At 35.3% G+C, this 21,107-nt stretch overlaps 1 protein-coding gene across 1 annotated transcript in view; it reads left to right on the plus strand.

The window, feature by feature from the left end:
- The window catches only part of LOC134752780 (ITG-like peptide), a 36,354-nt gene extending 19,772 nt beyond the window's left edge, over window positions 1-16,582 (plus strand). The window contains exons 3-5 of the mRNA XM_063688482.1: window positions 1,739-1,846; window positions 2,273-2,409; window positions 14,684-16,582. Coding sequence (XP_063544552.1) covers window positions 1,739-1,846; window positions 2,273-2,409; window positions 14,684-14,803 — 365 coding nt within the window. The 3' untranslated portion in view covers window positions 14,804-16,582. The remainder of the gene's footprint in view (window positions 1-1,738; window positions 1,847-2,272; window positions 2,410-14,683) is intronic.
- The last annotated feature ends 4,525 nt before the right edge of the window (window positions 16,583-21,107 follow it).

The raw sequence follows: 21,107 nt of genomic DNA on the forward strand, positions 1-21,107 counted from the left end.
TCATAGGTAGGAGGCGATGGCGAAATACTGAAATTTATAAGTGAAAGAGAAAAAATACTTAGTATCACTATCTTACCAGCATTAGGTACCTATACGTTTGTGTTGGTAAGTTTAATAATAAACTGCATGCATACATCTTATACTCTAAACATTAAATAAGTTTGCATTAAATTAAATTATTGTCTCTTTTATATTCGTCAATGGAGTAACGCTTGTTTGTACCTATTTGATTTCAAATTCTAAATTGAAAATTGTGCTTGTTATTTTCCAAATTCTAAATTATGCTTGTTATTATTACTCAATGTTATTGTTAAATTCAACTTTAAATTGAAAATACCTAATAATTGTACTTTTTTTCGGAGCAAAGGAATTTTGTATTAACTATAAGTGGAAACTCTTTTGGCCTATGTTCTTACTATATCTTTTACCTTATTGTATTATTATGTGCTGTATGTTTCCCAAATAAATAAATAAATAAATAAATAAGAATGCAAACAGACGTTTCATAAAGAGTATTTAAAATGCTATTTGGTAAAATATTACAAATTCTTGAAACCATTCCAAAAACACTTCGTCTAAATAATATCATTGGAGGTTTTTTGAAGGTATAATGACCTAAATTGAGCCATTATGCATTCTAGTATACTTAGCTCACACTTAGCTAAAAGCTTTTAGTAGCGTCTGAATTATTTCGCCCGTTACAGAACAATTACTCTACTATTACTCGACCATTATTAAAACATAAAGATACAGTCTGACAAGAAATTGTACAATTTAAAAAGTGGCAATACTGTGTCGTCCCTTTCAAATCAATCTAAGAAAACGGGACGACACTACAGTATTGTCGCTTTTTAGGGTTCCGTACCTCAAAAGGAAAAAACGGAACCCTTATAAGGATCACTCGTGCGTCTGTCTGTCTGTCTGTCTGTCTGTCCGTCCATCTGTCACAGCGTATTTTCTCCGAAACTACTGGACCAAATAAGTTGAAATTTGGTACACATATGTAAATTTGTGACCCAAAGATGGACATGTAACGTAAACAAATTAATTTTAAACAAGGGGGCCACTTTTGGGGGTAAATGAGAAAATTAAAAAATAAAGTTTTTCAAACTATATCGTGTTACATATCAAATGAAAGAGCTCATTGTGAGAATATTAAATATATATTTTTTATAATTTTACGATAAACAGTTTAGAATTTATTCAAGAAAATAGGCAAAAAATTACCATTCCCCCCTTTATCTCCGAAACTACTGGGTACAAATTTTTGAAAAAAATACACAAAATAGATCTTTACCTACAGATCACCCGAAAACCTATTAGAAATGTGCAGTCAAGCGTGAGCCGGACTTAATTACTTAGTTTTTGATCCGACCCCTACAGGTTTTTTCAAGACATTTCACATAAAAATACAATGTTTAAATTGTGTAATGTATTCCCCTTGGAACGCGAGTCCGACTCGCACTTGGCCGGTTTTAATTTCTACAATTTCTTGTCGGACTATAGTTGTGCTTTTAAAGATACTTGTGATAGCTATATGTAAAATTTTTGTTTTTGGGATATCAAATCGAAAACGACAGTGTCAGAAATTGGAGATAATTTGAATTTTTTAAGACTAAAAATCAGCGGTCTCGCTGATTCTCGTCCATTTTACAACATGTGCAGGTAACATTTTACACATATGTTTTGAATCTGTCTTGTCATAGTAGTTTTTTTATCTGTACCTTTTTGTCTGCAGAGGACGGCGGGCGCTGCCTCCCCGCATTCGCCGGTCGAAAGCTCGGCGAGATCTGCAATCGCGAGAACCAGTGCGAGGCGGGGTTATTGTGCGAGGAGGTCGTCCCAGGTATCTTATCTTATGTTATCTTATCTTATCTTTTTCGTATTTTACCTTGTTAAATGTTTTATTCTGATTTTTGATATGGTTGTTTTCTTTTTATAAATGTCAGGAATGTTCAAATATTTCAAAATTTCTATACTGTTTATTATTTTATTTTTAATTCTGCTGTTTACATTGTGAAATGATTGTGTTGGACCTAATGTTGTCTTGAATAAAATAAATTTATATATTATTTACTTCCTCGTCTATAATTCAAATTCGACAAGAAATTCAAATTGGCAAATTCGGCGAGATTTGCAATCACGAGAACCTATGCGAGGCGGGGCTAGTGCGCTAGGTCGTCCCAAGTATCTTATCTTATCTTAGGTACGACGAAAAACATTTTCCTATAATATAGTTAATTTACCTACTAAGTATCTGTTTTTTGTCCAGGAGAAATGCACGTCTGCCGTCCACCAACATCAGGCCGCAAGCAATATAACGAGGATTGCAACGCGTCAAGCGAGTGCGACATCACACGGGGACTGTGCTGCGTGATGCAACGGCGACACCGTCAGAAGGCACGCAAGGTAAGTGCGACAATGCGACACAATGCGACATGATGCGACAAGGGAATGCGACATTACACGGGGACTGTGCTGCGTCATGCAACGGCGACACCGTCAGAAGGCGCGCAAGGTATGTGCGACGATGCGACATGATGCGACAAGGGAATGCGACATTATACGGGGACTGTGCTGCGTCATGCAACGGCGACACCGTCAGAAGGCGCGCAAGGTATGTGCGACGATGCGACATGATGCGACAAAGGAGTGCGTGGCACCTTTGCGCCGCTGATTTAAATCGCAGACTGCTGGACAGAATCGCAGCTCTTGGTATTGAAGACCTCAACAGACCAGAGGACGCTAACCTAGCTCACGGCGAACATAACCCACTATTAACAAGTAATTGATTAGACGAAATCTTATATATACCAAATAAAGGCATGAGAGGCTGGCTCCAAGAAGCAGGGGCTCCTCGTCCCCTTAAAATTAAGTAAATGCAATATATGGAACACTACTAACATCTTCAACACTTGTGACATAACACCTACAGCTTACACAGATCTTCTAGACACAATAAGTTAGCTGAAACAATCCTAAGGGAATAAAAATATGTAAATACTAGTTGACAATAAACGATTTCTCATTCTCATTCTCAAAGGGAGTGCGACATTACATATTTATATAAAATAATACGTTTTAAATAACCGTTTAATCTATCAAACTTATCAATAGAGTTAGACCAAGATAAGTCTGTAACGATATTGATAGCAGACGCAGTGCAAGTGTTATTTATACGTCATAAATTCAGAAGTTTGACGTTTAAAATAATACATGCAATGCGTGTGCTACACAGACAATATAACTCCGTAATAGATGGCCACAGTCTAAGTCAATTGTGTAACCAACTATTTAAGTTGCTCTCAGTTCACTAGATGGCCCTAGTAGTTCTTTTCTATTGAGTTACGTCCTTTTGCATTTGCGTTTTGCGTTCAGAATTCACAGGCGTTCACCACGTTACGGTAGCTTTTTACCCAGCCAATTCTTGTCAATATGTTATAACAGATGGCGCTAAATATAAGATGTCACCTACATAGATTATAAAGCAATTTGACGATTTGACGTTAGGTGTCAATGTCACCTGTTTTGGCGTTGATTGGCACTTTATTTTTTCAAACTTGTTTCAAACAAAGCCAAAATGTCGAAATGCGCATATTATCAATGTAGAAATTACCAAGGGAACATTTCAATGTTCCGTTTTCCGATCAATGATGAAGATCGGTTAATGTTATCGTTATGGATTGTCAACTCAGGTACCCTATTTACCCATTACCTACCCATCTTAATATCTGGCGTAGGGGTTTGCTGCGCTAATTTTACATACTGCTCTTCTCGTACCAAGTCTACCTGCTACTATTACTTGAAGCTGTGTAATCAGTAATTTAAGGGCATGATATGTGTGTGTGGCCGTACATTTACTGCAAAAATAGGCTGTCAGCTACCTGAGAGCTCAATATCGTCACGTCGCTCTTACTTGCCAGTACAAACTCAGTCGCCGACGCCGAGGCCGAAACCGGCCAGGACAGGATGATGATGATACCTATTTCAATTCTCGTAGTAAGTATTTCATAATAAATGATTTACTCGACCTTCATAAAAAGTCACTCAACAATAGTTATTTACTATACAAGTGCAGAAAAGAGGAAATTCGAAACAAGTGGCGATAAATTAAAACACGACCGCAGGGAGTGTTTTAAATCGACACGAGTTGCGAATTACCTATTCGCACGTGTATCGTACAACGCTTTACAGTACATATGGCCCTTTAAACTTTCGACATATGCACGAAAAGTGCTCTATTACGCACTAGTGCGAGAAAGTAGCACCATATGTACTGTAAACATTATTCTTCAACTGGAATTAACTACCAAATTCAGTTTGTATTTAAACTATACAAATGTGACCCATATTTTGGTTTCACTCTAACATATAAATTTCCAACAGACAGTAATCTTGATTTGTCAAGATCTTTGTACCTTTGGGTACAGCAGTGCAGATAACATATTTTTTGATATATACAATATTCTTTATTGCACACCTCACATAGTTCACAGTAACATAAACAAAGACAATTGGATAGAGGTAACAACAGGCGGTCTTATCGCTTAAGAGCCATCTTTTCCAGACAACCTTTGGGTATTGAAGACAGTAGAATTAGAATATATGGTGGGTGGCGCAAAGAAAAAAATATGAAGTCGAATTGAATATAATGTATATATATAATTTAAATGTTTAAGCTGATAACGTATATTCGGTATTAAATGCAGGTATAGTCAACCAATTTGATTCCTAGGCCACTATGTCATAATGAATCAATTTTATTTGATCCTCTACTATATACTTTTTGAGTGACGGGGCACCTCCTTATTTTGTCACATTTTTATGCTGGTAAAATACACCATGTTTTGTAACTTTATCTCAACTACAAGGAGGTGCCCAACCACTTTGAAATTTTTATGTTGTATGAAATCTGAAAAAAATAAGTTTTTCTTTTTTATATTTTTATTTATAAGTAAGTACCTTTTTAAGTTTGAGCACCCCATTGTAGTTGAGGTAAGGTTACAAAACTTGGTGTATTCCATCAACATAAAAAGTGTAATAAAAATAAAGGGTGTCGCTTCTTCTTGCTAGAGTTTGAATTATTCCCATACAAACGTGAACCACCCTAATGTATGTCATGTCCATTGTCATGTATCTAGTAGAGTAGAGCAGTTTTAACTGCTGCTTATCGCTTTAGCGATAAGGTTCTATAGTGACCTAAGAATCAAATTGGTTGACTGTACAGACACCATATGAGATTGAATATAGTCTGATCAATACTGATGGCCTTACAAATAATTTAAACTTTCTTGAAGTTTAAATTATTTGTATTGTTATCAACTTCTTAATGAATATTAGATATCAGTCATTAGTCGAATGGCAAACAAGCATACGGCCAACCTGAGCAGCATTTACTATCCCTACCCTACCCTACCCGGCGCTGTCGCTAGATCACAGATGCTGGTTAATCAAGTTCGCTATTCATTTACTTACTTGATAGACATGCAGATGATAAGAAGTAAAGTCACCAATAAATATATACCGGGTGTAGCCTGTAACACGAGCAAAAAATTAAACTGTAGGCTGTGGCTTTCAAACTGACCTACATTTGTTCAGCGACTTTTAAATATAACTTGTATTTTGTATTTTTAGCATCCTTAAAAATTTATACTAATATTTATTATTATTTATTTATTCAATAAAATCTAGTTACCTATTACTTAACTTATTAAACTAACTTAATTGTATTAGTGCAATTAAGTACTACAAAACATTGCGGTAGTGTTTTTTAACATATAGTTTGTCAAAGGACTGTCTCATTTCAAACATAGACAGAGATACTATCTCTGTCTTACACTAGTACTAGCACCCAAAAGAAAGGGATGAGTATAATTTTCCTGGTTGTTACTGACTGACAAATTGGTTTGACCAACTATAGTTTTAAATTTAGACCTATTATTTTCACATAATAAGTCAAGTCAAAATATTCTTTATTGAAATAGGCCTAGCAACAAGCACTTTTAAATTGTCAAGTTTTACAAATATTACCTTATTTAAAATATCAGGGCAATTTATTGATGCAGTTATTATTGTTCTTAAAAACATTGAATTATTATAGATATGTCAGTTAATACTAAGAATATGCTATGTTTTGCGAATTTTGTTTAAAGCACGATAAGCAACATCAATAACACTGATGACAGCGTCCATTGAAGCTAATATTTAATAGGAAAATTGGAAGCCTAAAGATTCCATAATTATTAAAAGTTATTGAAATAAAGTGTCATCGTTTGAGGAGTATAATCCATGTTTAAATTATTTGCTCATGTTGTAGGCCACACCCGGTATATATTTAGTACTTAGTATGGAACTGAAACCTGGGTTTTTACCAAGGACCTATTATATAAATTGAGCATTGACCAGTCGGTGCGAAAGAGAAAACTGGTAGGAATCACATTGAGAGACCATAAAAGGTAAAATGACGGAGGCCTACACCCGAAGGGTAGACGGGCTAAAGAGAGAGAAAGATGTATATATATACATCATAATACATTTTTATAAACCTGAGACACCTCAACAGATTTTTTATTTTTTATTTTGAACTCATCTTGAGTATTTATTATTGAATCCGATAAATATTTAGCAAAATATTCATTGTTTAGTTTTCTTAACAATTCTATTCGACTGGTAATTCTACACAAGATGCTTCATCGTTTTAGTTACTTCAAACAATTGCTAGTTACCATCGAAAACACTGTTAACTGACCATTTGCATGCCTTACTAAAACGAGATAAGGTTTACCAATGGCCAGTTAAGGGTTAAGGGTGTTGCTTATTTTAAAACTATGTATTGAATGAAACTTTGCACATACAAAGACATGAGGTATATCTAGGTCTGAAATTAGTTTATATAGCTCCAGTACCTATATAAAACAAACGAAATAGAGCAAAAACAAGTTTTGTATGAAAAACTTAAATTCGCTGTATTTTTTTAACTATGGTATCTGAAGCTACATAAACTAATTACAGATATAGATATACCTTATCCTATTGTAAGTACAAAGTTTCAGACAAATCTAGCTAGTCGTTTTAAATGAGAGCGGAACTACTACTGTATGGAGAACCGAGTTTGCCGGAGACCCTTAACATAACCACAAGAAACATCATGCAAATTGTGGAGTTGCAGATGAGCATGGAGAGCAGTGTCGGATGCTCTCTTGAGTTTGAGCAGAAGCTAGACATTTAGGAAACACCATAAAATCATGTTCCATTTCCATTAAACGTTGTACTGTCAACTGTCATATCTGACAGTTCTTACTACAGCTTGTTTGACTAGGTTTGACTCGAGTGGTTGAGACGATACAGAAAAGAAATTTGCGTCAATATCCAGCCCGCTCCAGACTACGCGGCGCGAAGCCGCGGCGCGAACGCGAGTGTATACTTGTATAGTCGATTTCGCTTATTAGACTCCACACTAGGGCATGCAGTATACTGGTCCCGGTACCAAGAATTTCATTTCCCGGTTCTGGGCATTGCCGGAACCGGGATTCCCGGTTCTTCCCGGTTCTCAAGGCAACTTATGATTATTTTTAAGAAATTGTTTGTGTTAGCTTACAATCTTTATGAATGACGGTACTTATTTTCATATAAATAATTGCATACACTTTAATAAATGACTTATTTTATATAAAAACCGGCCAAGTGCGAGTCAGACTCGCGCACGAAGGGTTCCGTACGTACCATTACGCAAAAAACGGCAAAAAACGGCAAAAAAAATCACAATTGTTGTATGGGAGCACCACTTAAATATTTATTTTATTCTGTTTTTAGTATTTGTTGTTATAGCGGCAACAACATCATCTGTGAAAATTTCAACTGTCTAGCTATCACTGTTCATGAGATACAGCTTGGTGACAGACAGATGGACACTCTGACAGACGGACAGTGGCGTCTTAGTAATAACCGTCCCGTTTTTATCCTTTGGGTACGGAACCCTAGAAAAAACACTTTTAGATGCACTCAGCACTATGACGGCACGGCATACAGAAGTTAAAAATTCTACTCATTCCGCCCGCTTCAACGCGAGAACGGAATAATTTCATATAAAACCAACTTCGTAGAAGAAGAATATTCGAATATAATATCTTACTTAAGATTTAAAAGTTGTTTAAAGATATAGCATGATAAAGCTTAAGTCACCCGGGTCAAACTGTATAAATAGATAGATAGACAATAGTTATTTACGATACAAGTGCGGAAAAGAGAAAATTCGAAACGAGTGGCGACAGATTAAAACACGACCGCAGAGTGTTTTAAATCGACACGAGTTGCGAATTACCTATTCGCACGTGTATCGTACAACGTTTTACAGTACATATGGCCCTTTAAACTTTCGACATATGCATGAAAAGTGCTCTTTACGCACTAGGGCGAGAAAGTTGCACCATATGTACTGTAAAATACTTTTTAGTACATATGGTGCTACATATACGTTACCGCCCTAGTGCGGTAATTAGTACAATACGTGCATATGTCGAAAATGTAAAGGGCCATAATTATGTACTGAAAAACGTTGTACAATACACGTGCGAAAAGGTAATTCGCAACTCGTGTCGATTAAAACACTTCCTTCGGTTGTGTTTCAATTTATCGCCACTCGTTGCCAATTTCCTACTTTTCGCACTTGTATCGTAATGTACTAATAATAAAGCAGTAATTGTAAAATAAAATTAAAACTTTTTTATATATATTTTTTTTTATTCAAGTAGATACAGTGAGTAACAACATTGCATGGCCTTCTAATTATAACTATTATAGAAAAAGGGATATTTATCATGTTTATTTATATTATTTATTTCTCGATATTTTGGCCGATCTTGCAAGACCAGTCGTTGTGGAGATCCCTGGGGAGGCCTATGTCCAGCAGTGGATGTCTTGTTGGTGTAGATGGATTCACACAACAAATGAAATAACATTTTTTCATATTTGTTATCCGTAGTTGTCCCTGTACCTGAAAGAAAAATAATATCATGATAGCACAAAATCTCTAATGTTAAGGAAGAAAGATGATGCAACAATATGGATTCTAATAAAGTTATCATTTACTTTCAAATTCCATAATTTTCATCCCCAGGAAATGTTTTATTTTACTTTATTGCAGTGAGGATGTCCTGATTTTTTCTGGCTAATGAAGGAAAACATTATATTTCCAAGAATGCCTCTTCATTTTGCACAATACCTAAAAAAACCTAGAGTTAGTGACACATTGACTATTCGGCAACTAAAACAGTAATAATTACATTATATAGGTATTGTTCACTGCTTATATCTACCATTACGGAAGAAGTGAGAATTATTTTCTAAAAAGATCGGCACGAGAAAATTACAATGTACAATGAAGGAATGAAACTGTACCTACCTTACGAAACTTCACCATCATGAATTCCGCTTCAATTGAGTCTGAATTTTTCTGGATTTTCGCGGACTAGAACACCGATGATTTTTGTAACTTGATTTAGACGTTGCTATCATTTTCAATTTATACAAACAAATTGATGTCACAATAAACATGACCCTATGTGTCAGTGTCAACACTGTCAAATAAAAATGCACTAAACATGACGGCACTGCAAATCCTGCCAGGTCGGCCAGGCAACGTCGCCAACGTCATAGAGTGGCAACGCCGCACGCAACGTATTTGTACACGACATTTGTGACACACACATACGTAAAATTGATGAAAAAATTACGTTGATTTATGTATGATTTCTGTATGAAACAAAGTTTTTCTATTAATTTAGCGCAAACGAATATTCGAAAGTAGATAAATGAGCAAATATTTGTGTAGTAATAGTGTGTAGTGCCTTAATTAAAGCAGATTGAATTTTGTATGAAAATCGAACCACCTTAAATAAAAAACTATAGGTTCCTATATTATTTATTCTAACAAGTTAAATATTGCAACCATGTACCGTCGGCAAGCAACGCAACCATGGCCAAATTGAAAAATGTGTAAGTATTAAATCTAACACGAAACGAAACAAGCAAACTAAGAAAAATACCGGGACAAGTACGAGTCGGACTCGCCCACCGAGGGTTCCGTACTTTCTAGTATTTTTTGTTATAGCGGCAACAGACATCTGTGAAAATTTCAACTGTCTAGCTATCACGGTTCATCTATTACGTTCAGATACAGCCTGGTGACAGACAGACGGACAGTGGAGTCACTGGAGTCTTAGTAATAGCAAGTACCTAATAGGGTCCCGTTTTTACCCTTTGGGTACGTAACCTTAAAAAACCGGCCAAGTGCGAGTCGGACTCGCGCACCGAGGGTTCCGTACTTTTTAGTATTTGTCGGCAACAGAAATACATCATCTGTGAAAATTTCAACTGTCTAGCTATCACGGATCATGAGATACAGCCTAGTGACAGACAGACGGACAGCGGAGTCTTAGTAATAGGGTCCCGTTTCTACCCTTTGGATACGGAACCCTAAAAAGCACTAAAATGAAATCTAATAACCTACTAAACTTAAAGGTGACATTCGGATGTAGACTGCAGCTGGATGACTGTTGCGACATTACTGCAGCGGCTTTCAGCGATTACATTTTTATTCATTAAAAAAGATAATAATAAAAAAAACAAAGCCAAACGAAATGGATCAAGTGTTATGGAACTTTCAATAGTTTCAATAGGAGAAGAAGAGACAGCGCTGTTATAGTTTGTCCTTGTCATAGGCAGTTATCACACTTTGGTTTCATCAAGTTACATACTCTCAGCATTCAGCATTTGTCAGTAAATAAGAACAAAAAAAAAATTTACTCATCCTTTTCTTTCGGGTGCTAGTACTGGTGTAAGACAAAGATAGTATGATTCTCTCTGTCTATGTTTGAAATGAGACAGTCCTTTGACAATTTATTTGTTGATTTACACAGATAATTGAATAAAGTGCCATCTATCGACATTTTAAAAATTACGATGTCATGTTATGCGTTTACAAAATTTACTGCCATCTTTCGGCACGAGACAAAAAGTTTTAGAAAGCTAAATGACCATTTTGAACCATGTTCTTTTGCTGATATGTGTTAAGTATCAACCCGTGTCGCCATCTGGCCGAGAGTCGGCTAAAAGGTGTGGCGCCATCTGAATGAGAATAGAATTTTCTGCTTTTTTACGAGGCACGTTGTGTGCTATCAAAATCGTTGCAGACATCTTGATCCAACTACTATGATCCACTTTCGCCAACTGGACAGATGACAAACTGTATGAATTTGTCATCTGTCCAGTTGACATATCAAAAGACTGTCGTCAAAACAAAATCGGAAGAGGATATACATATATGTTCCTCGCTCAGTCAAAAGATATCTTGCGGGTAAAAATGTCATAACTTATTATGTGTACGAGAAGAAATTTATTATGCAATAAATCACTGATCAAAAGTTACGAGATATCTAACTTGTGTACGAGAAAACTAACTTTTTACGAAAGAACAACAGTAACATTTTGATAAAATTTGGTAAGATCATCATTCTGGGCAGAATGAACTCGATTTAATCCTTCAAATTTACACTTTAATTAATTATAAATTCGGGAATTGGGGAATCGCGTATAATTAAGGTTATTTGCGCAGCTAGAAGAAGTTGATGTCAACTTTAGACTTTAGCCAGTCTTCTCCGAGACCACGGGGACAACGGGCACCTCGAAACGTCGGAGATTTTAAAAAAATGGCCAAGTGCGAGTCGGACTCTCGCACCGAGGGTTCCGTACTTTTTAGTATTTGTTGTTATAGCGGCAACAGAAATACATCATCTGTGAAAATTTCAACTGTCTAGCTGTCACGGATCAAGAGATACAGCCTGGTGACAGACAGACGAACAGCGGAGTCTTAGTAATAGGGTCCCGTTTTTACCCTTTGGGTACGGAACCCTAAAAACTTAACTAAACGCGATTAGGTCCCGTTTTATAATTAAGGAATAAACAAGCAATCTCAATCCCAATTTGGGGCAAAATATAAATATGTAGTATGTAATTTCCCGTCGAGTTACCAAACATTTCATACGGTTTTGTTAATTTTTTAGGACATACAGTGAAATTGTGCTTGTAATGTACAGAATAGGGAACTCTACTCACCAAATTTTATCGAAATCTGACGAAAAACAACGACGGCAAAATAAAAATCTATCCACGAACGCTGTAAAGGGTTCGAAACGTCGGGATCGGGATGTATTATAAATCCAATATACGCGATATAGTCCGTTTTCATAGTTTTATTTCATGAGTGACGTTCTATCTCGGTAACCGAAGAATATTAAAATAAAAAACAAACAATATTTAAAGAAGATAATTTCTCAAACAAATCCAACAGAAATTGTTAATTTCACGAATAACTTACGAGAGTTACGAGGAATGACAAACTCCGAACTCCTCTAATTCAATTTGCTCGGTTTCACCAAATATTTAATCTGAAATTTGAATATCATTGTCATTCGGGTGGCTTCCCAATTTAATCACGATTTCGTTATGATACTGGAAGCTTTTCAAGGGTGTTTTTAGATTGTTTTTAGACAGCTATAAAATGTTTTTTTTCGGCTTTTGAACGTGACTAACGTGGATGACTCATTAGAACGGTCCGGGTCCGCGTACACTGCATTTTCTATTATGTTTCACGTAATTATGTGATATAATGCGTTCTATAGAAAACGGAATAACCGTTCTAGCATGACTAAGGGTGAGTCATCCTTTAAGTGGGAAAGAGAACGTGTCATACGTTCCGACCTTTCAAACATCTGGGGGCCTAGCTAACGACAAACGCCAAACGAATAGAAAAAAAATATCGGTATAATAGATGCTACGAAAAGTCAAGTTAAGGCCGTTCCATCGGTTTGCCGCTGTCACTGTCACATTTCGCAAGAAAGAACGGGAAAGATCATACGCGCCAAGTGTCAATTTTGATCGAGTTTTGTCGATTTTTATTTATTTAAAAAACGTTACCTTACAATATCGAAATTCGAAAGCTATGAAATTACTATTTAAGTTAAGATTGTTTTTTCTTCTTTTTTGTTTAAAGTATCACATAATAAATAACCGAGTAAAGTAGGATTAAAAGTCCGAGTTAGAGGTTACTTTGAGAATTAATTGTATCGAGCGAAGTGTCATAATTCGTGTATCGGAAGCTATGTTGTTAAAGATAATATAGTCAAGAACTACATATATTTTTTCCACGTTTACGAATATCAACGCCTCTTAGAAAAACATGATCATATAAGGAGATTTTTCGCCTTCTGGCTCAGGGAACCGCCTTAAATACATTATTTAAGTTGCGACTGGCGTTTCCTATCAACGGTTGGCATCGTGGCTAGGCCCCCTGGTTCGTTAAAACAGTGAGAATTCTGTACATACACGTAGGTAGTATTTATTATACATTTTATAGGTAGCTATGTACATTTTCTAGCGAGGTTGAAAAAAGAAATAAATCCGCAGCAAACTCGGTTTTCCATACAAACGTAATTACGCTCACATTTTAAAACGGCTACCTAGATTGCTCTGAAACTTTGTACTTACAATAGGATAAGGTATATCTATGCCTATAATTAGTTTATGTAGCTGCATATACCATAGTTAAAAAAATACAGGGAATTTAAGTTTATCCTACAAAACTTGTTTTTGCTCTATTTCGTTTATTTTATAAGCTGGAGCTATATAAACTTATTACAGACATAGATATACCTCATGTAATTGTATGGGCAAATTTACATTACAATACAACACGTAGTTTTAAAATGAGAACGAAACTCCGTTTGTATGGGAAAGTGAAATTCGGCCGAGCTTGCTGCGGACTCTTAAGCTATTCTGGTAAATGAGGTACCCTAAAACGGACCCTAAATGAACGTATTTTATTAGAGACCCTTTGCTGAGATTACTTTGAAAAGCACTTGAACATAAAATAAATTCGTAGAAATTGTAAATTATTCTAGAAATTAGCGTTTGCTTAGTAACTTAACTTATTTACATAATTACCTTTATATAGGTACTCTTAATGTACAGTTACTATTACTTGAATTTAATTTAAGATCTTCGGTCGTGTTTTAATTTATCGCCACTCGTTGCGATATTCCTACTTTTCGCACTTATATCGTACTGTACTAATTATACGATTTAATTTAATTTTAATGTACTTATTAATGCTTTAATTGTTGAATTGTAAATTGTATTGACTACCTATTATTACGTGTTATTTATTGTATTTTTTTTTAATTCAATTGATGATAGTTATTTTAAAAGAATTGTGATTTAACTGACTTGTACATACGTATCTGGGGGCACGGCCGTGCCCCCGCCAAGACGAGACAAAGGGCAAAATGCAGTGCATATCTTTTCTCGGCACGTTTCGTCGTATTTTCGAACCCTCGTAGTTTCGGCTTGACTAATTGTCCATAATGACAGCAACGAAACGGCCAAGCCGTACTGTTTCTCTAAGATGTTAGCTTTATATTTATACAGTTAGAGCTTATAAAGTTAGGACTAGGAGTAAAAGCCTTGGTACCTACTACGGGACCTGATAGCTTTTTAGTGTAAAAGCTTTATGCGTCTAGTCTTGGCAACACTACATGAAATGTTTTGGTGGGTTAATATTACACATATGACATGTAAAATTTGTAATTTTATCAATATAGGAATATGAATATGAATATTATTTTTTCAGAGTTGCGGCTACTTCAAAGAGCCCCTCGTCTGCATCGGACCAGTAGCCACCGACCAGATCCGCGAGTTTGTGCAGCACACCGCCGGCGAAAAGCGCATCGGCGTCTACAGACTGCACTAAACGCCTCAGTCTCGTGGAGTACGCAGCCAATCCAATTTGAAACTTATAGCTCGGTGATAACGTTTAATTTGCTGTCATCAATCTTATAGTAAGATGGGTGCATCACGCAACGCACCCGTTGCGTACACCCATCGCGCATAGCACCCATTGTATGCTGGTGCGGTGTCCACCTGGGAACCATTATCTGTCTATAAAGTTAAAACTACTTAAAGTTGGTGCGTTGAAATTTCGATAGCGTGATTCTGAAGGATTTGTTTCAAACGTAACAGCGACATCCAGCGATTGATGTTGAAACTAAAATATGAAATGTAACGAGAAGCGCTACTGAAAGTGTAATATTCAATCTAGTTAGAAATTGGTTTTAAATTTAGTGATTTTGATAAAAATTTGAAGTACAAAAACGTGGAGTTGAAGTTTCATTTGGACTGGATTTTTTTTTGGGTTGGGAAACTTCGGAATAATGATTATCTAAAATATAATAAACATGAACAAAAGGAATTTGTAAGACAAAAATCGTAAAAAAAACGCGGGATCTAATAAGGAATGAAAGAGTCTTGTTATTATTTTCATTTTATAGGCTGGGACTTTTTAATGCGTACTTCACGATACGCAAATTGTGAATTTTATGTTTAAATTTTGAAGACAGAAATATTAAGAGTTGTCTGTAATTTTGACCCGATTTTCGAACGACTCTTAACGTTTTTTCGTAATTTTGGAAATAACGAGCATTAACCAAGAATACAATATTTGAAATTCGAAACAACTTGAAATTTTATAAATTAACCCTATTTTAATAAAGGGTTATTTTATAATGAGCGTTATTACAACTTTCGATTGATTAAAAACAAATGAAATAAAAGCTTTCGAAAATGGCCGCCGATTTAGCATCTTTTTATTTATTTTCGAAGCTTAGAGAAAAAATAAATAAAAAGAGGTAGTGAGTGAGATATCAAAATTATTTTTCGTTTATACATGTGTAGAATTAGATTAAATTATTAAATGTTTAATATTGTATTCTTATGAATGTCATAATTGCGTCTTTAGATTTCCATGTTTAAAATTACTGTTAAATTTTAAAATTAGATTTAAAATAAAATTAAGTCTTCAACGATTGAAACATATACATATCCTACTGGCTGAGGCATTTATATGTAATAGTACTAATATTGATGTTATAATATAAAATACATATCATATATCTAAAATAAGCTGCTCTTTAGAGTAAATGTAAAATAAACATTTTTTTCGCTTATTTTTACTTATACCTAACTTAAATCATACTATGCTAGGTGCCTAGGTATATACATATCAATATTTGTTTTAATATGTAATAAAATTAGATGATAATCACATTTTAAAACATATCACGTTTTTTGAGTCCGTTAGTAGCCTAAGAGTACCTATTATAAAATGGTGTCTATTTTCAGATATTGTTAAAATTATAAATGAACAAATATTTTTCTGCCAAACTTCTAGTTGCTGTTGAAGATATGAAATATCTTTTTTTCGACCATTTTATTTTTATAAAAAATAATCTGGTTTGACTGGCCTAGTTATTGCGTGACGCACCCATCGTGCATCGCACCCATCGGTGGGTGCACCCATTTTGCGTGGCACACCATCGCTCGGTGCACCCATTGCGTTTCGCACCCATCGCGCATAGCACCCATTGCGTGCTCGTTGCATAAGTAACTCATTAAGATACTCTGTTGAACTGTATTTATGATAACTTGTGTATTAAATATATGAATTATGTGTTAATTATATAAATTATGTCAGCAGTGTCGTTGTTATTTGGCCCCTTTTTTGTATTTTCTAGCTTTTAAGGGTAAGTATAAAACCTATTTAATAATATTATACAAAAACTCAGTATTGTTACAATCTTTCGTATGTATGACCAAGATTTAAAGGACTTAAGAACTGGGGGAGGCCTTTGCCCAGCAGTGGGACACCATAATAGGCTAGTAAAGAAAAAAAAATCAGTTGTTTATTTAATAGTAACAAAAGCAATGTTTTTTTCATTGGAAAAAAAGTAGCAATAGCAGTAGCTCACCTGATGGTAAGTGCTTATGCAGTCTAAGATGGAGCATGCTTACCTAAATGATGTCTATTATTCACTCTCAATTTGAAAAGATGCAAGTTAAGGCGGTTCCCTGAGCCAGAAGGCGAAATATCTCCTTATATGATCCTGTTTTTCTAAGAGGCGTTGATATTCGTAGACGTGGAAAAAATATATGTAGTTCTTGACTATATTATCTTTAATATCATAGCTTCCGATACACGAATTATGACACTTCGCTCGATACAATTAATTCCCAAAAAAACCTCTAACTCGGACTTTTAATCCAACTTTACTCGGTTATTTATTATGTGAAACTATAAATAAAAAAAGAAGAAAAACAATCTTAACTTAAATAATATTTTCATAGCTTTCGAATTTCGATATTGTAGGGTAACGTTTTTAAAATAAATAAAAATCGACAACATTCGATAAAAATTGACACTTGGCGCGCATTATCTTTCCCGTTCTTTCTTGCGAAATGTGACAGAGATAGCGGAAAACCGACGGAACGGCCTTAATGTAACCTGGAAATAAATTTGCAGGGAGTAAGGTCCACTCCAATGTTAACTGAAGTTCAGATACGAGTATATGTAGGTAATGGAAAACTAAAATATCTTTTAAATAATTTATTACCGATAATCAATTCTTAAAATACATAACAATACTTAAAATATAAACAGTCAGCAAAGCTATTAGCTTGTAAGCAGAGGTGCCACGCTAATGGTTTTGCTGACTATATAATTGAATATCAGGATAGTACAATTAGGTACAATCGGGGACATTGCCGGTGAACCACTTCAGATTTTTTTTACCTCAATCCTTACGAGCGAGCTAAACTCCGCCTCCCATAGATTACGATGCATTTAGGATTCTTTATTAAGACAAACATTAAGATATTAAAAGGGTAAAAGCAGGTAATGAGACAAACAGTAACAGTACTAACAGTAGTATGGATGGACAGCTTATTAGTTGTTAATTAGGCTAAGCTTCGCCTACCCATAAAAATAACCAGTGAAGATGCATTTTGGGTTCCTTATCTTAGTTTACAAATGCCGGCCATCACAAAGACAATGTAAAGCAATAAACTTTACCTGAGCAAACTTTTTTTTTTCAACACCTACATTTTTAAGTGCCATGCTATTGGTGATCACTTTTGTGCTGTCGCCTGACCGCCTGCGAGACATTTTAACGAGTTTTGCTCTTAAGGTGGTTCACCACGAATGTCCCCGATTGTACATTTATAAAAACAAAATAAGCTTCTTTATCTAAAAACACTTCACTGGTACAACTATACATAAAATTATTGCAACAACTAGTATCGTTCTTAACCAGGCGTCGTCAATCGTCAACGCCAAACGTAAATAGTAGATTGTTAACAAAGGGTGGAAAGTAAACCATACCACCTGAGATATTTTGGCGCTCGAACGAAGTGAGAGCGCCAATAGTTCGAGGGTGAGATGGTTACTTTTACCCGAGTTAAACACTCTACTTTTCATTTCGACTATGAGGAAAGTCAAACACAAGAAATGTAGGTTTATTATTGGTAAGTACATATATTTCTTTAGAGCAAATTATTAAACAAATTGTTTATTATTGGTAAGTATATTTCCTTAGAACAAATTATAGGTAAAATACATACCAACAATGAAATTAAATGACATGAAGATTACGGTAAAATTTGAACAATTTGAAAAAAAAAGTTTTGCCAGGAATATTTATATTAGAATTACTTTCCACCCTAGGGTGGGAAAAGCAATTTTCCACCCGGCTATCAGCCTATGAAAGGTGAAATTTCCATGAAAAAGTAAAATGTGTATCGGAATAATATATGTAACGTGGTCATTTCCATATATCATTTAGTTTTCGACTGGGATTGACAGTTGACTATATTTTTCAATTCTGCCTTTAATTTGATTATGATATTATGATGAATTATAATAAACTTCAATTCGAAAATAGTAACGAATTAGCATGACTGAACATAGAGAGACATATAGACATATGGTCGCCTACCTCCTGGACGGAGATGGCACGTGAAGAAGAAGAAGAACGAAAATAGGTTCAAATAATTCCAGGAGGCCAAATAATTCTAATTTTTTCATCACATTTATCGCTAACGGGCCACGAAAAAAGCTCCGAGCGTGTTTAGTCAACAGTTACGCTTTTAGCGTCAATAATCTTACATGTTTTAAATTAATAGTGCTTGACGCTCAACGCTGCATGCGTTGCGTCAGCAAAGCACCTATGTAGCCTAGGCATGCTTAATACTTAAGGATCAAATACATTTTACAAAAAAGTCTTTTCTGTTGACAATATAATGAAAGTTAACGACCAGGGTATTCTTATTTCAGTTTCAAGTACTGAAAAAAATATATAATGCCTGAAGGTGCAATGCAAAATTTAGCTTGAGATTCTCTTAACTGCAATATCTGCAGGAAAGACGCGAATGAGTTAACCATATACAATATAATGTGTAACAAAACTGAAGAATTGGCTAATCGAGCGGGCTTTCTACGACCATAAAGAATTATACTGCCATAATCCTACAAAATCAGATATGTGATATAATAACTTACCTATGTTAAAATCTACTACACTTTGTAAGTGTTCATTATGTTTTATATTTTCCTATTACGTATAGGCAATAACTCGAATGACCTTTAACTTTTGTTATTAATAAATTATTATGATTATGATTATGATTATGTAATACTGTTTTTAGTTCATTAAATCTCCACTATCAAATCTTCATTAAAGCGAAATATATTTTGCCAGTTTCTCATCCAAAGAACGGTGGTGGTGGCGGTGGAGGTGGGTAGCCCCTATAGCCTCCGTAACCTCTATAGCCTCCATAGCCAGGATAGCCATAGCCATAGCCATAACGCCGACCGAAGCCGATAATGCCGATGCCACCGCCGTAGCCGCCGAAGCCGCCGATTATTTGTCACAACTGAAAAGATAAGAAAAGATTGTATCACGTTTATCACCAGGGGGCCTAGCCAATATGACAATAGTTTATATAAAACGAAACAAAACGATATTCATATATATTTTTTTAAGTTTATTTTCGCGTTTCGTTTCGTTATCTGCAAAGATTGTCGTCTAGGCTCGGCTTCCAGCGGCCGTAGCTCGGTCGCATTTTTATCACCTGTCACCATGTCTGTCACGTTCTAACAAGTATTTAAGTGCGAAATTGACAGGCTTAGGGACAGGCGATAAAAATGGAACCATGCTGCCACCGCAGGGCTCGGAAAACCATTTTTCAAACCGTTTCCGTTTATTTACCCGGTAACGAAAACTATTTCTTTCCGTTTGCGGTAACCGGGTTACCGATTACAGAACTGTTTTAATGAGATACCAATTTGTACCAAATTCGTTCGTCCTTTGTTTTTGTGAAACGAAATTTAAGCGAGGTTTAGACTAGCAAGAACTTGCAGGCAATTTACGTTACATTGCCGACTTCAAAAGTTTGATCAGATACCGCAATGTAATGAAAATTGCATGCAAGTTCTTGCTAGTCTAAACCCCGCTTAAGGTTAAATTGGAAATACCTATCGGAGCAAGAATATAGAACCAGTAAGTATTGCTATATCTGCACGTATGAAAACGGGCTTAACCGAGAGTCAGAGTATAACCGGACGGTAATATATCGTTCCCCGCGAACCATAAAATTTCGTTCCGTCTTCTTACCGATAATGAGAGACATAACGAACATTTTAGTCCAGTTCCATCAATTTAGCAGTGCATGACTGAAAAATATAGTAAAGGTACTCTCATTCCTAAATTGTAACAGTTATATACCTGTAGGCTGTAGGTAACACCCTATAATAACAAACATGATTGCGGACTTCGTGAAATGAAATACATATTCCATAGCTTGAAAAATTATATATAAGATAATATTAAGAGTAAATAAGAGCGATTACAGCGGTAGTTAAGCCTTAGGGGGCTTTGTTCGCTGTCATAATCTTTAGAATGTATATAAATGAAAAAAATAAAAAATTTACGGCATATTTTCATACACGGCATATTTCGGCATTTTGACATTAACGAATGATATTGTCACATTTTGTCATTGCCAATGCCATGCAGAGTTAGCTTGGTTGGTTGGTTGGATTTTTAACACAATTTTGACAATAAAATATTCTTATCTTATCTTATCTTCGTATGCTCTACCTGTGTCTGTTTTGCCATTTCCTTGGTCGGAAAACTTATTTCCCCGAGGAAGTTACATTTAGACTG

Source organism: Cydia strobilella, chromosome 25, assembly GCF_947568885.1.
Source record: "Cydia strobilella chromosome 25, ilCydStro3.1, whole genome shotgun sequence".
NCBI lineage: Eukaryota > Metazoa > Arthropoda > Insecta > Lepidoptera > Tortricidae > Cydia > Cydia strobilella.